Source organism: Gymnoscopelus braueri (genome assembly GCF_963280865.1).
Source record: "Gymnoscopelus braueri genome assembly, chromosome: 21".
In the NCBI taxonomy this organism is placed as follows: domain Eukaryota; kingdom Metazoa; phylum Chordata; class Actinopteri; order Myctophiformes; family Myctophidae; genus Gymnoscopelus; species Gymnoscopelus braueri.
Window position 1 is genome coordinate 9118305 of NC_137623.1, and position 20000 is coordinate 9138304.

The window sequence follows — 20000 nt, forward strand, 5'->3', positions numbered from 1 at the left end:
GCTAAAAAAGGTGGACCTAAGGACAAGTAGCCTCGATCTCCAGGCTTTTATTGCTTAGTTTTGCTAAAAAATAAAAGCCTGGCCCAACCATAGCCTGTACTGGGTATGAGGAAGTGTTTCATTTCCCAACCAACCAGAGTGCAGTGGGCGTCACTCGTAATGTTGTGTTAACGGGGCGGGGGTTGACGGACAGATCGGTGAACCAATGGGATCAGCCGCAATCTCTCGCCGGCTCTATACACCCGCCCCTCTATACACGAAATCAGGAGCGTTGGGGCAGACTAAAGGACAAGAGACCTATATGTATACTTTGGCAATTTGAAAATAGCAGATCTACAAGCTCACAACGCGTCGCAAAGTGGCACGTTGCACGCTTGTAGATCTGCTATTTTCAAAGGATTTTTATACCTTTTATACATTTGAAATACAAATACTAATTTTAGTAGTTGCTTTACACCACTGTGTGTGTGTGTGTGTGTGTGTGTGTGTGTGTGTGTGTGTGTGTGTGTGTGTGTGTGTGTGTGTGTGTGTGTGTGTGTGTGTGTGTGTGTGTGTGTGTGTGGGGGGCCTGTTATAGCGCCACCAGCAGGTCTGATTTAGCAAAACACAATTTTGGAACAAAATGTCTCAAATCATGAATGCAGTGTCTGCTTGCCGTGAAAGGCCTAAGAAGAAATGGCAACCTTTTCATATTGGCCTATTATAGCGCCAGGAGGCCACAATAACCTACCTGACCTGGCGGAGACCTGTGCTCTTCTTCTATTTGAATTTCATTTCACTAACTCAGTCTGTACATCCAATCCAGTCTAGTCCTCCTATAATGTCAAAGAGCGATTTAATATTTGTTTGCTAGGTAGGTATAGCTGTCATGGGTGGTATTGATTTTGTAAAATTTGCCCAAATTGTCTGAGTAATTTTGTTGACTCCCACATCAGCAACGGTTCACAATACTACTCACAAAACACTGTGCTGGGAAGTTTTCAGTTGAAGGAAGTCTACTGCAGCCTGTGTGCGACGCACGTTTGCGCGCGCACGGGCACACACACACACACACACACACACACACACACACACACACACACACACACACACACACACACACACACACAGGTTTGAAATACTATACTTGTGAGGAAATCAACATTTTAGGACAGCGAATTTATGAATGCTAGTTTTAACCTATTTTGCCATTTTTAACCGTAACCTAATGCCAAAAAATTTAAGCTCACAACACGTTGTGAGCTTATAGACCGGTTATTTTTCAGTGCATTGACTGGCATGCAACTATAAGTCATGTTTATAAGTCCAACCCCTAAACCTAACTTCTGAATGTCTAATCCTAACCCCAACCTGAATCTTTTTCTAATTGTAAACATCTCTAAAACATCAGTTTTAACTATAAAACAACCTCTTGAAAACCAGGAAAACGGTCTTCACGACATCTATTTATCAAATTCTACTATACTTGTGGGGACATGTGGTCTAGTATAGTAGTAAACACACACACACACACACACACACACACACACACACACACACACACACACACACACACACACACACACACACACACACACACACACACACACACACACACACACACACACACACACACACACACACACACACACACAGTCATCTGACATTGACTAATGTTTCACCTCCAGAGCAGCGGTGCTGTGAGGTGACTCATCTTAAACCATAGCTTACACATCAACACAGCTTTATAGGAGCAGCATCACAGGATCCTGTAAAGTGAAACCGAAGATAAATTGCACTGCCTCGCTGCAGGGCAGCAGGCTGCTCTTTTTAATATCTCTGTTTGCGTTTCATGAGAAAGTGAATGTAACAAAGTGTTCCACCAGGCGGAATGCTGTCCCACCGCAACAGTAAACACACCGGTTAGTGTGTCGCCGTCTAAACTTTAGTGGTTCTCAAACTTTTTAAACTCAAGGACCCCCGAGAGTCTGAGAGTGTACAGTACAAATGGAAATGGACACCAAATCGTACACCAAATTGTGAAAGTATCTAAGTACAAGTACTCAAGTGCTGTACGTAAGTGCAATTTTGAGGTACTTTTGCTTTACTGGAGAATTTCCAATTCTCTATACTTTTACTTCTACTCCATTACATCTCAGAGATAAATATTGTACTTTTACTCCACTACAATTATTTGAAAACTTTAGTTACTAGTTACTTTGTAGATTTTCATTATTATTACAAATAACCAAATTTGGGGGTTTGCTCGCTCTGGTGTTGTGCCTGTGGGTGTCACTCACTCTGGAGAGGTAGTTGGACAGGTATGCAGGCACTGATCCTCTGATCTTAAATACCAATCCTATTGATATTTGTTGTCTCTGCCAGGCCTAAAGGCATGACGAGAGAGTATGTTTTGCACCCTGTCTGTCTGTCTTTCCGTCCGTCCGTCCGTCCGTCCGTCCGTCCGTCCGTCCGTCCGTCCCTCATTCTGTCTGTGTACAGCACTGTTGGCTTGATCGCAGAGTTAAACAAACACTCTGTGCCCACTCTGCATTAATTATATATTCATCAGGTTTCCTACACACAATGTTCACTGGGCTTATTTTAACGAAGTCATTTTTATCTTCGAACTGAATGCAGAATATTTCAAATATTCTGCATTCTGCAGAGATGATGTTTGTGAGAGAGGATTCTACGGTAGAGACAATGCCATTACAGAGGGGAGCTGTTTTATTTAGACAGTAGAGGAGGATGAAGGCAAAAGAGAGAAAGAGAAACAGAAACAAGTGAAGGAAAATAGAGGAAACTAGAGGGCAGGGGGTGTGATAAGGAAATGATAGGGCAGGATGTAAATAGACCACTGAGAGAGAGAGAGAGAAACAAATCAATCCAAAGGTCATGCAGATCTCCTCCGCTGCTTCTGGTACGAACTGGAGGTGAAATGCTCTATTTCCCATCCAAATTAAAGTGTCAGTTAATATTAATGTAGAAGTGCACACTAATGACACACACACACACACACACACACACACACACACACACACACACACACACACACACACACACACACACACACACACACACACACACACACACACAGAAACTTGTGCGATGCGAAAATACTTTATAATCTCGCCTGCTCAATGACTAGCTTTCCAAATCGTTCACACAGGTCACAGAGGTGTTTGTGTGTCTGGTCGTGCGTGCGTGTTACAGTTCATGCATTTATGCATGCACTGGGGTTGTTTACTCATCCCCGCTGTATTTTCCTTTGCTCTCGAGCTCCGTTGGTTCCCTCAGACACATTAATTCTGAATTATTTAAACTGTTTCAGTACGCATTTGCTGCACTTTCTATATACCAGCATTCTGTGTGACTCTTCTCATCTATAGTTGGTGGATAAGTTGAGAGAAAACAAACTGCACTTTTCTGGCTTTTCACACGCACACCCCGTTGCCCACATGTAGCAGCCCCAGCCCCGCCTCATAGCTGTCAGTGTCGCAGCTTGTGGGTGTTAACTTGCTAAAGGTGACAGGCACGCAGAGCACTTACAGCAAGCCCATGTGCAAGCTGTGCTACAGAGCAGTGCCAACCAAGTTTGCTGATGTAACACATCACATTTGTTGCACTACTCTGAACAAAGGGGATGATAATATATATGTTTTTGTCTTGCATGTCTGATATAGTCTACCTATAGTATACCTATATCCTTTATTCAAAAGATATTGTTTCCTTCTCGTTCTTCCTTTTTCTAGTTATTGATTTTATTATTTGTTGTAGATTGCGCAAGGCAGACATGAAATGTGTGGCCAATACAATCACGTGAATAAATGCAAATGTTCCATTAAAAACAGACAATATTCCAGTATTGGTTATAACAGCCAGTATGATACATTCCCTGTGTAAAAATATAACTGTGCCTTCAGTATAGGACATATGCAGCAACCATGGGCGGCAGCAGAGGTACATTTCGAAACCACTCATTTGTCATGTAACAAAATTGTTGCAATACGTTGCAGAGAGTCATTGCAGCGGCCTGAATCTCCCTGTTGCAGGTCAGTGCAGTTTGGGGTCTCTGCAAGTGGTACACACCAATGTGTTGCATTTGCAAAATCATTGGTGTGGACTGGGCTTAAGAAATTAGCCTTTTATCTAGATACAGTATAGATAGACAGCCAGCCAGACAGACAGACAGACAGAGACTTAAATCTATAGGGGTATATTTAAAGGAAGTTGCACCACAGTTTTTTCCGCCCCCCTCACTCTTGTGGTCAGCTATTCAGACCGTTGTGTGTTCCTCTCGTCTCTTCACACCTTCCTGTAAGAGAACGTTGTGACTCTGCAGAGAAACCACAAGTTTAAAAAAAGAACCCTGTCAAAAGTTTTAAAAAAGCTTTAAGGCAGGAAGTCGTGTTCGGTGAAGACTGCAGTCTCTGGACAACAGCATCACAAGCCACGTCGCTGGTAGCTAGTAGCTACAGTCAAACATGAACAAATTATTGATAATGCTCGCTTTGGTCTGGAACTCAGGTACAGTAGGATTCTATTTTTAATGGCGCATGTTGGTTTGATGTCTATTTTAAAACAGGTAAAGGTAGTGGTGTAAAGTAACTAAGTAGAGTTACTCAAGTACTGTGCTTAAATACAATTTTGAGGTATTTGTTTACTTTCTTCAGTGTTTACAATTCACAATACTTTTACCCACTACATCTCAGAGGAAACTATTGTACTTTTACTCCACTACAATTATATGAAAACTTTAGTTACTGGTTACTTTGTAGATTTTGATTATTATTACAAAACACACTAACCACTTCAGCCGTATGTATATTTCAGCCATTTCAAAATAGAAGATCTACAAGCACACATTGTGAGCTTGTAGATCAGCTAAGAAGTACTCACATTATGTGAGTACTTCTTCCATCACTGGGTAAAGGTAAAGTAAATAGCTAAGATGTAATGTAAAAACATGATATTTAGACAGTGATTGCTGTATACTTTCCCTGAATACCTATACTATATTATCAGACACGTCTGTGTGACTGTGAGTTTTAAAGAAGTCAAACAGGTTTAAAACATGTTTTTTGAGGTGCCGAATGCACAAAACTGCAGGCGGTGTGCAGGCTGAATCCTATTCACACTGCTAAAGCACTTAACTTAGCATGAAATGCTGATCTCTGCAGAGATAACAATCTCACTACCTAGCATCAATTCACTTTTTCTCGTATACCTGCTAGGCTGCTCCGAACTACGAGCGAGGACCATCTCTCATAACGTGCTGTCCTCTTTGTCAAGAAACAAGTAACCCAAAATGTTCATCACGACCAAGTTAGGCCTATTTTTGCTAAGATGAAAAAATATATATATTTTTAGGCTTAATGTGGATTTGTGAAATATTTAGACAATTAACAATTAGCAATTATTTTGCTTTTAGAAATATGGCAAATTTGGGCTAAACACAGCCTACTGTTGCTGTTTTTACAGTGTCGCTTTGCTGGAAGCCAGCCATCTATAAGAGGGTTAATGTGTGTGTGTGTGTGTGTGTGCGTGTGCGTGTGCGTGTGCGTGCGCGTGCGCGTGCGTGTGTGTGTGCGTGTGCGTGTGTGTGTGTGTGCGTGTGTGAGTGCGTCTGCGTCTGCGTGTATGTATAGGCGCACGCACGAACGCCTGTGCGTGTGCGTGTGCCTGGAGCGGATCTCTCAAACCGCTACACATCAGCGCCAAAATTCTTGTGCACACTGCCAGTTCACTACATTCTCTATTTTTTCCCCCTCATTCACATAATGTTTTATGATTTTTGAAATATTTTAAGAGAGGTAGAGCCCGAACACCATTTACCAGGTAAAGGATTTACGTTTCGATCCTCACAAGATCTTCATCAGGTCAGTAAAAAATTGCTCACCCCCACAAACAGAAGGTGAGACTCATCACCCCTGAGGAACTGGGAATTTGACATACCAGAATATACAATGTACACAAATATTAATACACGATCACAGAATACACAATACAAATTTAAAAACATTTGAAAAAAACTGTTTTTTTCCCAGAGTAATGGCCTATTTAGGTATGGGTTGTCACCTGACTGTAACCTTTTCTGAAATTCTAGTCAATACCATGTAAAACATGACAGTATAGACAAATTGAAACACCAGATACATGAAATACACAATACACCAAGTACATAGACCCGATCCACAGGATATGGAGGGCTACCAGGACAACTCTAAGTAAACCAGAATGCAGGTCCACAGAAGCACCTTTCCCCATGAGACTATTTTCTACTCCAGAAGGATCAATATACTTAAACAAGGCAACAGATTACTTACTCAGAGAGAGATGTAGGCTAATTATGAACTTAAAACACAAAGAAATACAAAGAGGGAGCTCTCACAGAAAATGTCATTTCATTTTCTTGATTCAAACCTTTTGGGGACATAGTTTGTAGTGTGTGTATATAATAAAGTTCTCACCTCAGAAGGTTGTCTATGTTGCCAGCCCTTCTTGGAGTATTGACATGCTCTATATAACTATATGCCTCAAAGAGGAGAAACTGTGTTGCGCTTCTGCAAAATGCACAGCTACTGTGCTGCGTTGGTCCATCGTGCGTATGTTGCTTCTATGTTCTGCAATTCTGGTCTTGAGAGGTCTAGACGTCTTCCCTATAGGCAAGACCACAGGGGCTTACAATTAGATAAATTCCATTCTTTTGTTTGCAAAATAAAACTTCTTATTTGTATATTCTTCCCTGTCTGTGGGTGATTATATGTAGTGCACTTTGTGGTGTGCCTTGTGTACAGGCACCACAACGATAGTTGCTATCAGGCAGTGTTGATTATGACAGCAAATTTTAATTTTGTTTTAGTCATTGAATAAGTCGTTTGAATAAAATGACATTGAGTTTTAGTCATATTTTAATTATCTGAAATGTTTTTGTTTTTGTCTACTTTTATTCGACTAAATATCATAAGATTTTAGTCGACTAAAATCTACAGTTGATTTAGTCGACTAAAATGAATTTTGGCAGGCTTGGATGGCGTCGGAATGGCTGATTTTACACTTGGCTGCATGCTGAAAATAGCCGATCTACAAGCTCACAACGCGTCGCAGCGCGACGAGTGTTGAGCTTGTAGATCTGCTATTTTCAGACCACAACACCCGAGCGCAGCCAAATATAAAATGTCTTTAAAAAGTCTTAGTTCTACTGGATCTCTTCTCCACTAGTCACTCCCTAACGTTTTAGTCCAGTTTTTATTTGTTGACGAAATTGTCTATATATTTAGTCTTAGTTTTAGTCATCATAGCTTAGTTTTTATTTCGTTTTTATTTCGTTTTCGTCAGTGAAAAAAGGTAGTCGATAAACATTTTTCGTCATAGTTTTAGTCGACAAAATCAACACTGCTATCAGGAACATCTAAGAAAGTACTTTTTGTTGCTGGAGGTAAATCAGATTTCTCCAGCATATTTCTTATATCGGGGGTCGTTTATACACTACCTTACAGGTACAGGAGGTACACAAGTTGGGGGACAATGGTTCAAAATGATTGAAACGGGTGTGCATTTTTATACTGACCTGATGAAGATCCTGCGAGGATCGGAACTCTGTCGCAAATAAAGTAAATCCTTTACCTGGGAAATGGTGTGCGGGCTCTTCATATTAGTTTTATTGGCCTAGCACCCACCGTCGTGTGCGTGTAAATAGGTATGTTTTTAAATATTTAACATACATTTCATAATGGAAGTCAATGGGGCTCAGATCGGGCTGAAACCTTGCCCAAATCTGTAGTCACACGTATATCATAGAATCTATAATGTATGTCTAATTGATGTCACAGGCTGGCCACATGATGTTAGAGATCCAAATGGGTGCCACGCCATTTCCATGTGGCTACCAAGATCCACATTTGATTTTTACGTTTTACATTTATTTTATGATTAAATGAATATTACATTTTAATGCTTATTCCTATGTCTCTATATATATGTAGGAAGAACATGTCACTTTACTGGTAGACTGGAGATGAAAGACCAGGCACACTGGAGACCAGTGGATGGTTGGACCTGGAACCAGAAGTCACCAGGTGTAGTGTGTAGACAGCTGGACAGGGGCTCTGCGGTTTCCATAACAGCTGTTTCTACGCATAAGGCGATGATTCCACCTCCCTGTGTTGGGTCTGACTCTTCACTGAGAGTATGTGGAACAAATAAGTTCTTTACTTCCACCTCTAGACTGGAGTTGATCTGTTCAGGTAACAATGATGGCAATACTATTTACAGTCATCTCTCTCTCTCTCTCTCTCTCTCTATCTATCTGTATTTTTACTGCTTATTTTTTTGTCTATGTGCAGAGTCTAATGGTGGCAGGTTGGTGGGAGGAACCAGTCACCGTGGTAGACAGGAGATGAAATACCAGAGGGCGTGGAGACCAGTGGATGATTATTACTCGAACCATAAGTCATCATCTGTAGAGTTTGGCCAGCTGGAATATGTCTCTGCTGTAGAAGAATGGAATTCTGGTTCTACACATCAACATGTATGCTTGATTACATCTGACTGTGTTGAATCTGAAACGTCACTGATTGAATATGGAACAAAGCAGTCTAGTACTTCCACTGGCAGACTGGATGTGATCTATTCAGGTGAGAAACAATGACTTCAACAATGGCAGTTATCTGGCTCTCATTTCATCTACCTATCTATCCGGTCTCTGTCTCTCTCTCTCTCTCTCCCTTCTGACTGGACTGGTAAAGGCACGGCTCAGGGTAGAACATTCCTACTTTAAGATGGTGGACAATCTGGAAGCTTTCTGTGTAAAGTGGGCATTATAGGGGGAGTATTGTGTACAGTGGGAGACAATGATGTTTTTCTCTTTCTGATCTGGGTTTTGAGGCTGGTTGTGTCTCTGTTTTGGTTTGTTTTCTTTTGTTTGCATATAAGTCAGGCATGTAGTTGAGGTCCTGGTTATGGTCTGTATTACCCATGCAGTGCGTAATAAAGGACTTTTTCAAATCAAATTTCTCACCCCCTCTCCCTCTCTCCCTCTCTCTCTCTCTCTCTCTCTCTCTCTCCAGAGTCAGTGAGGTTGGTGAATGGACATAGTTTGGGTTCAGGCAGAGTGGAGGAGAAGTCTAATCAGTCATTGGTCTCTGTGTGTGAAGTTGACTTAAAGCAACAAGGGGACTTTGACCAGCTCTCTACAGCGGTAGCCTGTAGGGAGCTTGGTTGTGGGGCTTTTTCAGTCCTCCAGGGGGAACTCTATGGAGCAGTAGAGGCTCCGATGTGGACCAAAGAGTCCTCTTTGGTCCAAGAGTTCAGTCTCCTGGACTGTGGAACCTCAGGTTCAACTAGAAACTCCTGTTCACCTGACAACACTGTGGAACCAGTCACAGTGACCAGTCACTGTACTGGTAGACTGGAGGTGAAAGACCAGGGAGAGTGGAGACCAGTGGATTGTTACTTAAGGGACATTTCATCATCTGCAGTGTACAGACAGTTGGGTTGTGGCCCTGATGTTTCATCAGAACAGATTTCGGGTTCTACACATCAACCTGTATGGAAAATTACAGCTCCCTCTGTTATGTCTGAATCGTCACAGCGTGGAACTTTCGCTGATACAAAGACAACGATCCGTTCAGGTAATAAACAAGGACTTCAACAATGACAGTTATCTGTCTCTCATTTCATCTATCTATCTACTGTATCTATCTATCTATCTATCTATCTATCTATTAGGGGTGTAACAGCGATACGATATGCATCACGATACATGGTTGACGATACGGTACATGGACGATATTCGTTCATTGATAACAATACGATACGATACAATGATTAAAATGAATTAAAATCAATACAGTAACTATTTTGCCAAAAATGTGTGAAATGTATACGTGTATAGTGCAGGATTTGTCTTTTAAGGGAAATATGGGTATAAATAATGAAATGCAATGATTCACTGGCAAATACATAGACATTTTATTTGACCAAATATGGGCTATAAATGCCACACATTTATAGAGATGCAGTTTAGTGATATGGAGCGCATTGTAAAGTATTTAAACCTCTTGTTTTAACATTGCTAAATACAAGACAAGTTCTTACAGTAGTATCGATAAAATCGATTATTTTCAAGGCCATATGATTTTGGATCAATACAAGTCACACGATACGATATGTTGCTGTTTACATATTGATATAGTTGGATTGTTGAAATTAAAATCGATGCAACGATCTACCTATCTATCTATCTATCAACTTACCTACCTACCCAGCCACCCATCCATTCATCTTTCCATCCATCCATCCTCCCCTCTAACCATCACAGGGAACCTGAATGAAATTAACCATGAAAGAACATGAATCTCAATTAAACAGTCACATGTGAAAGTGACATGGATTCAGACATTTTCAGGGAATCAATTGAATACATCTTTTCATGTTAATTGAGGGATGTTCCTTACGTGAAGTTTAGTGATGGTTTTAATCCAACATATTTGTTTTATCGGACAGATTCCTTCTTCACAGCCTCTCATCTGAAAGCTTTCCTCATCACCACTGGAACCTTACTGGTGCTATGCTTGATTCTGCTCGCCATTATCCTCTATCATTGGTGGAAGGTAATGTACTATACATGTCTTTCTTTATTCAATACAAGACTGGAATGTAAATTAGATCATTAGACTGCTGTGACAGATCTGACCCTATATATCATCGCTGTCGGGCAGAAACCTTGTATCTCCATATTTCAACCTTTTATGTTTTTTGCATAGATTGATGCCCTACTTTGTAATACAACAATGTCACGCAAAACTAGCGAAAATAGCAAATCGACAAGCTCACAACGCGTTGCATTGCCACGGATTGTGAACCTGTAGATCTGCAATTTTTGCTATTTTGGAAGTAAAACTTTGTGAAATGTGTCTATGGGTTTAAACCAATGAAAAGTATTAACAAGAGCTTGTGACTAAATAAGAACTACATTTGGTCCTTTGGAACACAGGTTCTTTATTTTTTCCTGAAAATTAACGGTTTTGGACATGCTGTTGCTGCTGTGTGTCTCCAGGCCACCAGAGAGTACAATGCAGTAATGCAGAAGATAAGATGGAGGATGACTGTAACCAAAAACAACAGGATGAAACCAAGGCAAACCTCTGAATTCCAACGGAGAAGTGAATATGGCTACAGAATATAACAGATTCTGTCACCCCACTGTGACAACAAAATGACATTTTTCAGACAGACAAATCAGCGGAAAATCATCTTTGTTCGAACACCTGTCTATGTCAGCAACACACTCTCATGAGATCTGGCATGTATGGTCGTGTTCATGTTGGGTGACCATGAGTATATACCATTTCATATGATTGGCGAGGCTTGGAAAACGGTATCTTCTCTATCTTTGAACAGGACCCAGAAGAGGATCTCGCATACATCACATAATTAACTGTACATTAAATGAAACATTGCGTTAGTTCATGCAGGGCACAGGAGCCATATACACGCCTCAGCTGTAATCAGCTGGCAGTCTGCTGATTGCTTTCAATCATCCACAATTTTCTACAGACCAATCACACCTCATTCCCTCAACAAGGCGGTCCATTTAAATACGGCTTCCTCCTACACTGGATCTCTACGCCACATGCTGCTGCTGCTGCTGCTGCTGCTGCTGGCAAAGCTTGCCTCCACCACCCCAGCCTCCACCTAACTGCATTCAAGTTTGCATGACTCAAGTTAATTTGATTGAATGAATTGCTATGGGCCCGAATTGCTATGAACACCTTTGGGGGATTTTGATAGCGTGCTGCTTAGCAAATTTTAGGGAACATCTTAAGAGCGGAGCGATTAACACAAAGATTAACTGTATTCCATTTGTTGCAATAAATGGTTAAATCTACTTATGATGTGAGTGAACCTCAGTCAGGTTTGAACATTAAAGAACATCAAAGATCAAACCTGGAAAATATTATTCGAAAGGTCTTGCATTATTACGATTACATTCTATTTCATGATTTTATGCTATGTTGATTAATTGAACATACTGTAGGACCACAATGGAAACAAGTCCCCAAGACTTTTTTGTGTTATCCTTTTAGCCCAAATGTATGACTGTACCTCATACTGTTTGCATTTCTGTCTAATAAAGTATTCAATCAATCAATCAATCTATTTCATGTTAAAGCTCTATTGCATGATACACTGCAGCCACTAGTGATAAACAAGGGGAATTACACAATTGTGTCAAAACAAAACAGCTCTCTCTCCTTGACATAAAGGTGTCTGTTTTTAAGTGTTCTTTTATGGTGTTACAGTATACTGTATGCATACATCACTACACTATAGATTACCACTTTTATTACATCTTGCATATTCAAACAATTACATTTCACAGGTAAGATAGAATAAATTGTGAAATAGAAATAAATTAACTGCAACCTAAACAGGGACTAAACAAAGCATTTTGAAAGTTGGAAGTTTCAGCCGTGCCTGAGATTAGCTGTTCACAAACTCACAGACACAGACAGACAGACATAGAAATATAATCTCGAACACCCGGCCTTCCAGCCTGGGAGAGATGATAAAAACAGGAATGAGCCGGGTGGAATTGGGGTGGGATGGGGGTATAACATTTACTTTAAGTAATTTTTTGAGCGATCAAGGTACTCACGTCTGCTCAAAGGGATAGCTGCAATACAGGACCTTCATACGGGTTTCTGTAAGGAACACACAGTAATTGGAGTGCTCAGTTATTTATTTCAAGCTGCAAGTGAGTGAGTGAGTGAATGTAAAGCCACTGTGGGACTTTTATCTATCCTGTGGGAAGAGGCGCATATTAAACCAACAGTGTCCCTAATGTGTGATGTCCTTTCTAGCTACTGTATGCTAGATTCACATGGCTCTTGATGAGGGAGCTGACATAAATTCTTCTATGACTCACTTCTCTCTTCCCTACCTCTTTATCTCTTATGCTAATCACATCGGTGTCTAATTGGTTACAATTGTCTAAATGCTGTTGCCCTTCTATTTTCCCAGCAGTGTCCAGGTTGGGGCCCGTCAGTGTGATAGTTTCCACCTGAGGAGGGAGTGGCTTTCTGTCTGCCTCCTCTATTTTAGCTGCTGTTCTGGCAGAGTTCTCTCTCAATTCAATTCGATTCAAAGCAAAGGAGCGTTATTGGCATGAGAAAACATACGTTCACATTGCCAAAGCAAAAGTGGAACAAAACAATCAAAACAAAACAATATATGTAAAATATAAATGGGAATAAATAAGTGTAAACTGTGTTACATTGCAAGGGAAAACGAAACAAAACTATACAAATTGCGCATTTTCTGTTAGAAATATTTACTGTATACATCCATATAGGAAAGGTTAGCTTGGTATAAACTTGAAACTTGAAAGTTGACAGCAGTATTTCAATGTATTGCATTCACTTGATATAAAACCTTCACGACAAATAGCAGTAATTAATTCAAATATAATTAAAGGTGGAAAAAAGAGAGAAAGCAGCACATCTGTTTGGCTGGAGTAAAAATCCCCAGCAAGGTGCTCTTTGGTACAACCGGGTGACAAAGTAGATGCAAGAAAAGGATGAGACCAAGGCACTCTTGTAGAAAAGTTGAAAAGCCTTATATAGTCTGGCTAATGCATAGCAAGATTATTATTTTTTTATCACTTATGCGTTGCGGCAACAATGCCTTCATCAGGGTGACTAAACAAGATTGAAGAACAAACATCACTTAAAGTGGTAAGTGGTAGGTTTCATGGTGGATGTTGTAAGGCTCTACATTTTGTCTTGGTGTGCCATCTAAAAATGTTTGTGCCAGGGATCCCCGTACCACATTTGTGTTGTTAAAATGTTTTTAAAAATTGTCACTTTTTTCAACATTGTTTTTAGCAGATCTACAAGCTCACAACTCGCCGCATCCCGAGCTTGTAGATCGGCTATTTTCAAATATCTGATGCATGTAGATATAGGCTTAAGGCTTTTAGGCTTGTTTTCATAGACCTGGTTGCTTTTATCTCTCGCAAAATCTGGCAACACTGGCCAAGGCAGGAAGACACTCGGGTGTTCCCCGGTGTAGAGAAACGGCAGGTGCGGAATGCACAATCCGAACCCGAGGGAGAGGTAGTAATAGCTCTGACAGGCTTTTCTTTTTTCTTTTTGTTTGTACTTGATGACACCGCGGCAGCTGCGAGCTCTCCGGTAGAGCCATAGAGTTATAATACAGTATATCTAGAGGGGCCTGTCAGAAAGGATGGACTAGTGGGAAGCTGGCGGTAGAGCTGCCTGTTGCTGAGAGCCATGAGGGAACAGCGAGGTATAGAGGAAATGGAAGATGTTTCTGAATCAGACACTTTGCCTCAGCCTGATTGCAGTGGTGGAAAAAGTACTCAAATTCTTTACTTAAGTAAAAGTACCAATACTGCAATATAAAAATACTCTGTTACAAGTAAAAGTCCAGAATAAAAAATGTACTCGAGTAAAAGTACAAAAGTATTGGCATCAAAATGTACTTAAAGTATCAAAAGTAAAAGTACTAAATATTTGAAAATAGCCGATCTACAAGCTCACAACGCGTCGCGCTGCGACGCGTTGTGAGCTTGTAGATCTGCTATTTTCAAATAGCCTAGGTATAAAACAGGGCTAAAGTGGTTAATGTATGTTTTATAATATCATAATTTATATCTGCAAAGTAACTAGTAACTGAAGTTTTCAAATAATTGTAGTGGAGTAAAAGTACAATATTTGCCTCCGAGATGTAGTGGAGTAGAAGTAAAAGTATTGGAAATTGGAAATACTCAAGTAAAGTACAAATACCTCAAAATTGTACTTAAGTACAGTACATATACTTAGTTACTTTCCACCACTGCCTGATTGTAGGATTGTATGAAATAAATGATAAAATGCTACATTATTTGTGTGATTTTATATTTACGGTATTGATGCACATGAAGTGCCGCCCTTATAATGGAAACTGATTACACTGCATGGAGAAAACCGATCCTTTCTAACGAGGCATTGACGCCTGGACATAGAACAGTAGCATAAAGGAATGCCGGGCGGGTCGTTATAGGAGAGAGTTGGAGTGCGTTGGAGCGAATGTGGGGTTTGTGCATAGACAATATTGGGGCGGCTGTTTTGACGCTATATAGGCTTTAGTGTCTCTTTGTCTGTTCTCTGTTCTCCTTTTCACAAACTTTTTAGCTTGAGACCCAAAATAGACTTTTGCCCGGGGACCCGTTGTGAGCTTGTAGATCTGCTATTTTCACAACGTATTAAACTTCTGTTTTATTCATTTATAGAAATAATTAGATTTTCTGATTTTATTCATGAAATACTTTTGAAATAAAATGTAATTTTGGAAAAGTTGTGATTTTCTTTATTTAAACTTCTTAAAATCGTTTTAAATAAGATATATGTACCGTATGTTTTCTTCAAATATAGGAAACGAATGAAGGGGATATTTACTCGCGACCCACAAAAACAGTGGGTTTGGGAAACAGTAGAGACTAGTTGGACATTACATACTTGAAGTGGTGAAAAGCACAGACAGAAGAGGACTTTAGCCTCAGAGAGCTGAACACAAATTGTGTTCATACAGACAAACTGGAAGCACCACGGCCAGGTATTTTACCCCTGCACCACCTGAGTGCATGTTTTATGTTTTGTTAAACGTACTGCGTAGCCTATGCCTCTAACCAGGAAGAGAGGTACAGAGATTCTCGGAGCTTGAGGGACACTTTAGTGCAGATTAATCGGGGTGAGATTATTATAATCAGTTGGGGTGGAACTTTACATTTGATTTGACTTTAGACAGGACAGGTGAGGAGACTGATCTGCTGTCATCATGTCAGGTTTAGTAGCCTACCATAGTAGCTAGACTTGATAGACACATGGAGGATAAAGACAGCTGGGCCAGGATGTCTGTTAATAATGTTAGTGTAGCTAGGCTAGACAGGATACATCTGTCACAGGTCTATTAGTGGCGCGTTAGTTAGGAGTTCTATGCTGTTGTAGGTTTTGCAGACCATCAACTTGTCACAATGGATTTATGTCTCTCCCCCATGGTGAAATGTAGGTCATACTGTAGCTCTAGGATTATGCTTTTTGTATGTTTTATCAATTACATTTTTGCAGCACTGGGTGGGCTAGGGAAAAAAAGGGGCGGGGGATTGAATCTTCACTCCACCACTAGAATTAGAGAAGCTGTTCGGGCTTTGGTAAAGTACAGTAGAAAATAAACTGGTAAATACAGTATTAACCTCCTGCAAGAAAAAAATAACACATGTGACCATTACAGGACAGTGTGAAGGGTTCTATGGTTAGTGTTAACATTTCGTTAACGTAAACAACTTCTTTTTACAGCGTGGCAATGCTTAATTTGTAAATTAGGTGCCGGAGCTCATGAACTCGTTGGTCTCTCTCTCTCTCTCTCTCTGAGCTCTCCGCAACTAGCATAGTCCTACCTCACTCAGACCACCCGGCTCAATTTTTCTAACAGCGAATAATAAAGTGGTTATTGTGAAGATTTACGAACCTAACCCAGTTTAATTTAATCCACGGTTCCTATCCTTTGCAGGAAGGGACATTGAGGGGGAAATGTAAAAGCTGAATTAATAATAAATAGCCTAGATAAAAACATATTGTATCGTATTGTGCACTTGAGGTGACGGTACGCCTTCTAGAGGTAGCGGAGCACAGGAGAGAGGTTCCGTAGCCGAGCTCCGGCAAGCTCCGGCATTAATTAAGCCCTGCAGCGTGGCACTGAAGCGGCCAGCCATCTAGAACTGCCGTGGTTTCAGAGTGGCGTAGAGAGAGAGAGTGGTGGCAAATCCGTTCACTCCAATGGACCATTTTTTCACAGCCATTTCCGATTATGAAGCTTCTGCTCAGTTCCCTTTAGTTATGTGGTGCACTTTGAAAACGTAAGACGTTTTAACCAAGTTAACAAGGTAATGTTGGTTTAAATATGTCAACAAGGCAGGTGCAACCGTTTTTTCCGCTTAAAGGAGTAGTTCACCCAAAAAATTACTTGTTTTCCATCAATTACACACCCCATGAAGCATTGAATTCACATGGAGATTTTTTTTAGTTTTTGTCACATTCCTACACACAGAGAAATCAAAGGGCAGTTGTGTACCTTAAAAGGTACAAAGGCTTTGTAGCCCCCACAGTACCCTAGTAGAGAAAGTACAGAACTGTACCTTTAAAATTGGTACATTTTTGTACCTTATTGTTTGTACCTCTAAAAGAGCATTTCTGTAACCCTAGTGGCAACACTGTACCTTCTTGTTCGTACCTCTGAAAGAGCATTTCTGTACCCAGAGTGGCAACATTGTACCTTCTTGTCAAATTATTAGCTTATAAACCAATAATTTGATGACCGGCGGTCTCTCTGGTTGGACACTCAAAGTCTAAGACGCTTTAACATTTTTCCGCCGGTAATCAAATTATTGGCTTCGGAATGCGACAAAAAGAAATGCCATGATTTCATTGCTTCATGGGGTGTGTTATTGATACAAAAAAAATGAATTTTATGGGTGAACTACTCCTTTAAGGCTGTATTTTATCCTGCTATTGTGAAGCACGGTGCAACCCTGTTTTGAAAAGCGCTTTATAAATTAACTTCATTCATCACTCTGTTGCCTCTCGGAGAGTGTTAAAAGAAATAGCCAATGTACAAGCTCACGAGGCGTCGTTGTGAGCTTGTGGGTCGCCGTTTATCGTACGATTCAGTATACATAGGGCTTTAGTGGTTATGGAGGGGCTCCCCAAGCTCACGGGGACGTGATGGATGTAGGGGCCCGGAGATCTCGATGAGGAGGCATTGTAGAGAAGTGGTGGAAAGAAACTAAGTAATCAAGCACTGTACTTAAGTACAATTTTGAGGTACTTTTACTTTACCTGAGTATTTCCAATTTTCAGTACTTTTACTTCTACTCCGCTACATCTCAGAGGCAAAATATTGTACTTTTACTCCGCTACAATTATTTGCAAACTTTTGTTACTAGTTACTTTGTAGATTTTAATTATTATTACAAAACATACATTTCGGCCATTTGAAAATAGCCGATCTACAAGCTCACAATGTGTCACGATGGGACGCATTGTGAGCTTGTAGATCTGCTATCTTCAACATATTTTCATACATATTATACATTTATCTCTTCTACTTTTTCCACCACTGTCTGTTGTAGAGGCAGATGCAGATACAGCGCCGCCTGCAGGTGGAGGAGGGGATGCATGATGTCATGGGAACACTCAGGGTAGGTGTTTCTGTAGAGATTTGCCAGAATAATTCTGTTATACATGGAGCATGCATGATGGAGGGAGGGAAGGAGGGGTGGAGGGAGGGAGGGGTGGAAGGAGGGGGGTGGTCGGGAAATGGATGAGATCAGATAAACCATGGCGAACGAATCGCCTGAGCTGGCTGAGTTTTAATTGTGTGTGTGTGTGTGTGTGTGTGTGTGTGTGTGTGTGTGTGTGTGTGTGCGTGTGCGTGTGCGTGTGCGTGTGTGTGTGTGTGTTAGAGAGGGTGGTTCAGCCTCATGCTTTAGTTCAGTTCATCGACTGGAAGCTGTGCATCATTCAGACACTGATGTATAGGCCTACCTCTACTCACCTCTGTCTGTCTGTCTGTCTGTCTGTCTGTCTGTCTGTCTGTCTGTCTGTCTGTCTGTCTGCCTGCCTCTCTCTCTCTCTCTCTCTCTCTCTCTCTCTCTCTCTCTCTCTCTCTCTCTCTCTCTCTCTCTCTCTCAATTTTTTCAATTCAATTCAAAGGAGCTTTATTGGCATGAGAAAACATACGTTTACATTGCCGAAGCAAAAGTGAAACAAAACAATACAATAAATATGTCCAATTGAATATTAAATATAAATGGGAATAAATAAATGTGTAAACAGAGCTGTGTTACATTGCAACTCTCACCACTCCATCTTCTCCCCAGTCACCTGTCCCTGCTTGGCTGCTTACAGTACATTGTTGTTGTTGTGTGTGTGCGTGTGTGCGTGCGTGCGTGCGTGCGTGCGTGTGTGCGTGCGTGCGTGCGTGCGTGCGTGCGTGCGTGCGTGCGTGCGTGCGTGCGTGCGTGCGTGGGGGCGTGCGTGCGTGCGTGCGTGCGTGCGTGCGTGCGTGCGTGCGTGCGTGCGTGCGTGCGTGCGTGCGTGCGTGCGTGCGTGCGTGCGTGGGGGCGTGCGAGCGTGCGTGGGGGCTCTCAGCTTTTGTCAGATTTAAACAGATTTAACCAACAGAGAGTTGGTGCATGTGCAGATAAAATGGCACGTCTGCCACGGTAATCAATCAATCAATAAACACAGCATATGAACCGTCAAAGCATCCTCTGTCTGTCATTTAAATATGTTTTCACAGTGCAGTTTTGTTGCTGTTTTTACTAGACAAAAATAAAGAAAATATCAACATCAATTTCAGATTGTTTCAATTTCAGCCACAAAGATAGCAATACTTCATCAGTTTAAAAAAAAGCATTTTAATATCATCAAAATAAAGCTGTACTAGACATTTGTGTCCGACCTTGTAATTTGTGCCTCTGCAGATGTTTTTTTTTTTTTTGCCATTGGCAGCAGGGCTCTCTGTATAGCCCCGACGTTGACTGGCTGCAGCAGTTGTTTTCATACAGAATGTTGGTCTCAGTCCAAAAAACACTTCAAAATCAGTACGAGCGCATTCAGCCAGAGGAACAAGTAGCTGGTTAGCAGCTGTGTTGTTTTTGGCCATTTAAAAAGGTCAGGGTGATTATTTGAAGCAAATTGAAGGACCTTATTACACACACACTTCTCTTTCTCCATCCCTCCACCGTCATCCCTCCTTTGCTCCCCCAAATCACAGTTTCTGATTCTCTCGATGATGAGTGTTCTCTCTCAGTCATCATTTTGTTTTCCTTCCTCTGCTTTCACCTTGATTGGAGTGAACACTTTGTTGTCCTGTTCAGTAATCACTTCGAGACACACACACACACACACACACACACACACACACACACACACACACACACACACACACAC

The 20000-nt window shown here is 41.0% G+C and overlaps 1 protein-coding gene across 1 annotated transcript; it reads left to right on the forward strand.

Annotated features, from left to right (window-relative positions):
• Positions 1-4429: 4429 nt before the first annotated feature.
• LOC308077260 (scavenger receptor cysteine-rich type 1 protein M130-like) lies at positions 4430-11727 on the forward strand. Its single transcript, XM_080417882.1, has 6 exons — positions 4430-4509; positions 7968-8228; positions 8328-8618; positions 9051-9614; positions 10489-10595; positions 11042-11727. Exons 1-6 carry the CDS (start codon positions 4467-4469, stop codon positions 11168-11170), a joined length of 1395 nt encoding a protein of 464 aa, XP_080274008.1. The 5' UTR covers positions 4430-4466; the 3' UTR covers positions 11171-11727.
• Positions 11728-20000: the final 8273 nt, after the last annotated feature.

Coding starts and splice junctions, on each gene's coding strand:
- LOC308077260 (XM_080417882.1), top strand. CDS start 4,467: ATGAACAAATTATTGATAATGCTCGCTTTGGTCTGGAACTCAG. Junction 4,510..7,967: donor CGCTTTGGTCTGGAACTCAG/GTACAGTAGGAT, acceptor ATATATATGTAG/GAAGAACATGTCACTTTACT. Junction 10,596..11,041: donor TCCTCTATCATTGGTGGAAG/GTAATGTACTAT, acceptor GTGTGTCTCCAG/GCCACCAGAGAGTACAATGC.